The sequence below is a fragment of the Mercurialis annua genome, linkage group LG7 (assembly GCF_937616625.2).
Source record: "Mercurialis annua linkage group LG7, ddMerAnnu1.2, whole genome shotgun sequence".
Lineage (NCBI taxonomy): Eukaryota > Viridiplantae > Streptophyta > Magnoliopsida > Malpighiales > Euphorbiaceae > Mercurialis > Mercurialis annua.
Window position 1 is genome coordinate 38,710,806 of NC_065576.1, and position 7,401 is coordinate 38,718,206.

The window sequence follows — 7,401 nt, forward strand, 5'->3', positions numbered from 1 at the left end:
TCCTCCTGCTCAGACTCGTCTACAAGTCGCGGAGGACGAGTCCCACCTGCTCGCAGTCCTCTCATATCTGCAAAAATAAACAATATTAATAACACACAATTTATATTAATTAACTTAAATTATAAACCGACTCATATTAATAATACACATGTTATGAAAAACCTAATTACTACTTTTACCTAGTCAATATCATCATCATCGTCGTCGTCATAACATACTTCTTCGTCCGACGATATCACTTCTTCATTCTCGATATCTGCTTCTTCATATGCCGACACTTCTACTTCCCCTTCTGGGTCAACCAAAATCGTTGGTTCCTCATTTGTTATAACATTCAGAGGGGGTTGTGGAATATCTTCTTGCAACGCCGGAGTGATAGCCTCGGGCATGTCAATCTCTGATTTGGCCTTCATCCTACAAACCGACCACCAATTCTTTCTATTTTGTCTTTTGCTTGGGTAGCTACAGTAGTGTACTTGGCCGGATTGCCCTGCTAAAATGAATGGTTCATATTTTCTGTACTTCCTTGTATGATTTACGTCCACAATGTTATATTGAGAGTGCATTGTCATACCGACACCGTTTGTTGGATCAAACCAATCACATTTAAATAAGACAGTCTTTTTAATTGGCATTGCCGGGTACTCCAACTCAATTACGTCTGTCAAAATGCCATAAAAGTCACTTTCCTCTGGACCATAAAGTGACCCTTTGACACATACTCCACTATTCATGGTGTCTTGATTCTCCCCAGACGCCTGAGTCCGAAATTTAAACCCGTTGACAATATATCCGAGAAAACTCTTCACTTGTCTAAGCGGGCCCTGGGCCAGACTCGAAATGTACGGGTTAGTTACCCGATTTGATGGACATTGCGCCTGTACCACATAAAAAGTATACGATTTAACATTAAAAGCACTACACAATATTATACGGTACTACGACTACTTACATATCGTTGAAACCATTCAGGAAATTCTCTCTCCAGCTTTACGATTATTTCCCTTTCAGAGATACCGGGATTGTTTTCGTTCAACTCATCTACGAACAGACTTTTAAGAAAAAACACAATGTTTCTTAATCTTTTGAAATAATTAATGTACTGGATCAGAATTTTGATTAATATCAGAAAAATCAGAATATGTCTTACTCCTTGTAATGCCCGATTTCGGGACAATTTAGAAGAATGTAACTCTGGGCGGCGGTAAATTCAGCTTGATTCAAAGTTCGTAGAGTAAAAGCACCAATCGGTCGCCCATTTTTTTTTAAAGATTGATGGTTTGTCTACGTCATCATCTGCGTCATCATCACGAGTTTCATTTCTTCCCATCCGATCAGGTAACATCGGATCGCCGTCGTTAAAATAAAATGACGCAAATTTGGTTATCTCTCCATACATGTATCCGTTCGCAATGCTTCCTTCGACCTTAGCTTTGTTAGTTACCATTTTTTTCAGTTTCCCCAAATATCTGTTCAACAAATCAGCAAGTTACTTAAGAAATTAGGAAATTAACAAGTAAAATAAGGAGGAATTTATTACCTCTCAAATGGGTACATCCATCGATACTGGACAGGACCTGCAATCTTTGCTTCATACGGAAGGTGCACGGGTAGATGTTCCATTGAGTCAAAAAAGCTGGGTGGGAAGAAACGTTCCAACTTGCATAGTATCTTGGCAATATCCTTCTCCATATCAATTAGATCAGCCTCGTTAAGCGATGTACAAGTTAGCTGTTTGAAGAATATACTCAACTCTGTGATAGGCTCCCACACCTCTTTTGGAAGAAGTTCTCGAAAGGCAACAGGTAAAAGTCGCTGCATGAAAACATGGCAGTCATGGGTTTTCATGCCAGTCATTTTTTGACTTTTTTGATCGACACACCTTCCTAAATTTGAGACTTGACCATCAGGAAACTTCAAATTCCTAACCCATTCGAGTAGAATTTTCTTCGATTCTGTATCCAAAGCATATGATGCCTTCGGATATTTACCAGTTTCCTCATCCAATGCTTGATCTGGTCGTTCACAAAAATCATTCAATTCTTCTCTGGATTTTGCATGATCTTTTGTTTTTCCCGGGACATTGAGAACTGTGTTGAAAATGTTGTCAAACACATTTTTCTCAATATGCATGACATCGAGATTATGGCGAATTAAGTTCGTTTCCCAATATGGCAAGTCCCAGAAGATGCTTTTCTTATGCCACCCGTGACTCTTCGATTTATGCTCATTAACTGCCGCAGCCCCAGGCTCATATGCCTTTTTAAAACCAAGTCTATCAATCTCTGTTATAATTACACTTCCTGTTTTGACCCCACGGAACTTAGTTTTTTCTTTTTTGCCCTTTATGAAATCTCGAGTGTTATTTCGAAAGGTATGTGAATCAGGTAAGAATTTTCTATGGCAATCAAACCACGACTGTTTCCGACTCTTTGGTAGCGTGAACGCGTCTGTTTTTTCCATACAGTGTGGACAAGCCTTTTGTCCTGATGTGCTCCATCCAGACAACATCGAATAAGCCGGAAAATCATTTATCGTCCACATAAGTGCCGCTTTCAGTTGAAAATTTTGCCGCTTATGGATGTCGTATGTACGGGTTCCAAATTCCCACAGATGGTTCAGTTCTGCTATCAAAGGCTGCAGAAAAATGTCCAAATGCATTTTCGGACTACTAGGCCCAGGGACAAGCACTGTTAGAAACATAAATTCATCTTTCATGGCCATGCCAGGAGGCAGATTGTAAGGCGTTAAAATCACTAGCCAGGACGAGTACTATTTCCCAAAGGAACCAAACGGTTGGAATCCATCAGTACACAACCCAAGTCTAATATTTCTGATCTCAGCTGCAAAGTCTTCATGTAGCTCATTAAAGTGTTTCCAGGCTGGCGAGTCAGACGGATGGCACATCATACCGTTCTCCATCTCGTGTTCGGCGTGCCACCTCATATGTTTAGCTGTAGCCTTTGAAGCGTACAGCCTCTGGAGTCTCGGAGTTATAGGAAAGTAATGCATTTTTTTGTAAGGCACGTTAGCTTTTCTTCTCTTTGACTTACTTCCTGATGTAACTGGTTTCCACCTATTTTGTCCGCAAACCTTACACTTTGTCAAACCTGCGTTTTCTCCCCAGTATATCATACAATTTTCTTTGCAGCAATCAATGACCTCAACCGGTAGTCCCAAACCTCTGACCAACTTTTTTATTTGATACAAATTGCTTGCCATATTGTTCTCCTCGGGAAGTAATTCTGTTATGAACTCCCCCATCTCATTAACAGCTGATTCTGAAGCTTGAAACTGGCACTTGAATTTCAACATTTTAATAGCTGCAGACAAAGGAGAATGTCTAGAGTTACCAGGATATATTGGTTGTTCGGCCGCACGCATCATATCAAAAAACTTCTTCGCTTCTACATTCGGAGCTTCTTCTTCCGTGAACACTATTTCAGGACCCGCAGCATCAGTAACCATTCTCTGTGTCGCACTAGAACCCTCAGCCTCATATCTGTTATCAAACATGTCAGTTTGCATCACATCCTCGAACAACTCTGATCTGTTTTCCTCACCATGGTAAGTCCACACTTTATAATCCCGAACAAATCCTTTTTGATATAAATGTAGCGTCACGTCCACCGGACTTCAAAAAGTCGTGTTCCGACATTTGGTTAGAGGGCATGGACATTTTATTTTGGTCCCACTCATGCATTCAGGGTGTTGCGTAGCAAATGCCACAAACTCTTGAACGCCCCTACTGAACTCGGGATTTAATAGACCACCTACAAGTCTGGCATTGTACATCCAATCGCGGTCCGCATTCATTACTGTAGCACGGCCAATTTAGGTTGGTTTAATACAATAGATTCACGCAAAGTCAATGTAATTGACTGCTCAAAAGGTAGGAACCTATCCCATTCACAAAACTGACGCCCGTAGTTCGATCACGATATATGCATAAGTCCGGAGAAAAATATTCGGCAGCCTTCCGGCGTAGTTCTCTAGAGGCATTGTAAAATATAAGCCGAGTAACGCAAGAAATACATTCCATAAGAAAATTGCGTTATGCGGCATATATTAGACAGCCACCTAGAGAACAAACGTCAGAAAACTACAGAATATTTTTCTACCTCTAACTATGCATATATTATTTTCGTGATCGAACTACGCTGGCATCAGTTTTGCAAACTGTACACACGTACAATCCCGTGTCATTCAATCGCTCGAAGACACGGGACGGGAAATCTACGGCTAGGTGAGATTTTATTCGTGGGAATAAAATCTAAGTTTAGTTTTTTAATGTAACTGATCTAACTGATTAATTAAAATATAATAAATTAAAACACCTACTTGTTGAAGGGCAGAACCGCAAGAGAGAGGAACAAACGGCTATCAGCAGCTATCAACAAATACCTACAGAACCAAAACCTAGTTATAGTTAGAAATCAATTTTAACTTAATTTAAATTACTAATCAAGTAATTATTATAAAATTATAACAAAAATCGGACAGCACTTCCCCTGAAAATGAGCATCACCCATTTTTCAGAAAAGCTGCAAGCAAACAATACACGATATACCACAATTACATGCAATTATCTCAACTTTCAATATAGTTATATACTTAATTTAAATTTAGTTTAGATTTAACAATAAAACTAATTTAATCTAAAACACCTAAATTTATATTTTCTTACCTTAAATTAATTAATTAACCTATTTTATTAATAAGTAAACTAATTAACCTAAATTAAAAATGCAATTCAACTTAATTTAACGAATTAGCCTTAATTTAACTATGAAATTTAATTATATATATACAATTAACATTTATAATTACATTATAATTAGATTCATTAGTTTTTAATAAGATTAATTACTGATGGATTCCGGCATCTCGACGGCATTAATCCTGCAAAACAGTGTAGATGGCTAATCGGACGGTTTGTCCGATTAGCTCTCCGATGCTTAAGTCAGTTTAGGCTTAAGAGAGAATAATTGTATTTGTTATAAGTTGTGTGTTTAGGCATACCTCAAGCTCCTTTTATAGTAGTCGAATGTATACCTTGCAGAGTTGTAGTAGGAAAGTGATTCCTATTTAGTAGGATTTGACCCTGATTAGGAGTGTCCTTCCTTATTCTGACAGGAGTCCTATTTAGGAAGATATTCCTAAACAGTCTCGTCTTCCTAAGTTGGAGGTTATCTTCCTAAGTCGGAATTTGTATCCAAATAGGACAGATACTCCGAATATGTGTAGATCTTGGAGATCTTATCCGAATCCCGGGGTCGACGTGCTTTGTCCGAGTCCTCAGGGATTCGGTCTTTATGATGTCGAATGATGTATTCCAGTCAAGGCGGATCCGGTGGATTCGGCCCTTTGGGCGGGAGTCTGGTGTCGTCTGAGAATAGATCTCCAGCGACTCGGCTCCATTATAAGTAGAATAGGATTCGGTATCCATCATTAGCCCCCCCGCAAGTGAGCTGAAGTCATGGTATTTTATGCCTTGGAGTATTTCAGCTCTATTTGAGGCGAGTCGTTTTGTATTTCGGCGTTCCTTTTTGCTTCTCGAGCAAGATTCCAGTTTTTCTCCTTTTTCGCCATGTGTTGCTCATCTATTCGTTATTTTTTGAAGGCAGGACATGTGTCCATTCGTTCTATCTTCCTTTATCTTTAAACTGTTGTATTTGTTTTATTTTTCATCTTTTACTTTTGGTTGTTCGAAAGTAGCTTTGCCTCATCTTCAATCTTTAATTCTCGTGTTTGATTTCTTCTTTTGGCGAGACTCTTGGCGAATCTCGTTGATTTATTTTGATGTCTTATCTCCAGGTATTCCTTTGTTCATGTTTTGATTGTTTTTATGTTCTTTAAATTTCTTCAATTGTCTTCTAATTTCCAATCAATTTGTGATTCGATCCATCGGCCTTTTGAATTTTATTTGTTTACCCTTTTCCTCTTTGTTGAGATCCTTCTCGGCGATTCTTTATGGCGTAGCTCATTCTCTTGGCGAGACTTATTGTCTTCTTTTAAGTATTTTTGTAGGCAAAATTCATGTGGCGACTCCTCATCATTTGGCGAAGCTTTTATACTATATGAATCTTCATTAGTGGGCGAAGCCCTTGTATTGGGCGAAGCCTTTGTACTGGGCGAACCCTTATCTTTGGGTGTCCCCTCAGCTTGGGAGAACCTTCTTTTGTGCGCGAAACCTTATTCTTTTTATTTCAGGATTTTGAACCTTTTTTGTTTAATACTCGTCCGATTCTTTTTCGCTTTTCCTATGTATTCTTCTTTACTGCTGCATTACTCCTTATTTTCCATTTTTTTGCTATGTTTGATCTTCGTTGGTTGTGATTTTAAGTCGTTTATTCCTCTTTATTCTTGATGTTCATTCTTCTTTTCTTGGTTTTCGGATTCCAACATTTCTGTGTTCTTTGTCTTTATCTTCATTACTCGAAGTCTTTTATTCCAGCTGATGTTTACTCTTTTAATGAGTAATTGTTTCTTCGAGTTGACTCTTCTTGTTTGCAATTCTTTTTCATTTTGTTCATTTTGTTTTTTTCATTGGACAGATATGAGTCCTTCAAGCTCCTCCACAAATACACTGATCTCATAGGGTATTTATGCCCGTTTTGAGATCAGGTCATTCAATCTATTTCGTCGATTTTCCTTGATTTTAATTCTTTTCGGGTGGACTGCCTTCCTTACTAAGATTTGTTCCTCTGATTTGGGCGAGTTGTTTGTGATTCGTTGATTTGGGCATGTAGCCTTATTTCTTTTGATTTGAGTGAGTCTCCTTATTTTGGCACTTGGCCTTATTTTTACCCGAATCATTTTAGACTCCGTCTTCTGTTTTGAGATCTTTCGCATTCCTTTTGATTGGCATTTTTCCTTTCTTTCGCATTTCTCTTATTTTTCGGCGTTTTTCTTTCTTTCGCATTCCTATATTTCTTGGCATTTTCGTCTTTCGCTTTATTTTGCTTTATTTAGTTGATTCGCCTTTCGCTTTATTTTGCTTCGAGTTGATTTTGATCTTTGATATTTCGCTTTTAGAGTTAATCTAAACTCTGTTTTTGGCGTTTTGCTTTTATTTTTAGAGTAAATCTATACTCTGGTTTTTGGGCGTTTCGCCTTTATTTTAGAGCAAATCTATACTCTGGTTTTTCGGGCATTTCGCCTTTATTTTAGAGTAAATCTATACTCTGGTTTGTCGGGCATTTCGCCTTTATTTTAGAGTAAATCTATACTCTGGTTTTTCGGCGTTTCGCCTTTATTTATTCTGATTCCTGTCTGCTTTGCTGCGTTGTATGAATTAAAGATAGTTCGCACCATTGGGTATGACAAACGTCTATACTTGACAATGGGCGATTGGCACCGTCGGGTATGACAAAAGACCTATACTTGACGACGGGCGAT

The 7,401-nt window shown here is 38.4% G+C and overlaps 1 protein-coding gene across 1 annotated transcript; it reads right to left on the minus strand.

Moving 5' to 3' along the window:
• Positions 1-179: 179 nt before the first annotated feature.
• On the minus strand, positions 180-2,724 carry LOC126657155 (uncharacterized). Its single transcript, XM_050351798.1, has 4 exons — positions 1,541-2,724; positions 1,289-1,469; positions 953-1,102; positions 180-878 (listed from the first exon to the last, which is right to left on the minus strand). Exons 1-4 carry the CDS (start codon positions 2,722-2,724, stop codon positions 180-182), a joined length of 2,214 nt encoding a protein of 737 aa, XP_050207755.1.
• Between the last annotated feature and the right edge of the window lie 4,677 nt (positions 2,725-7,401).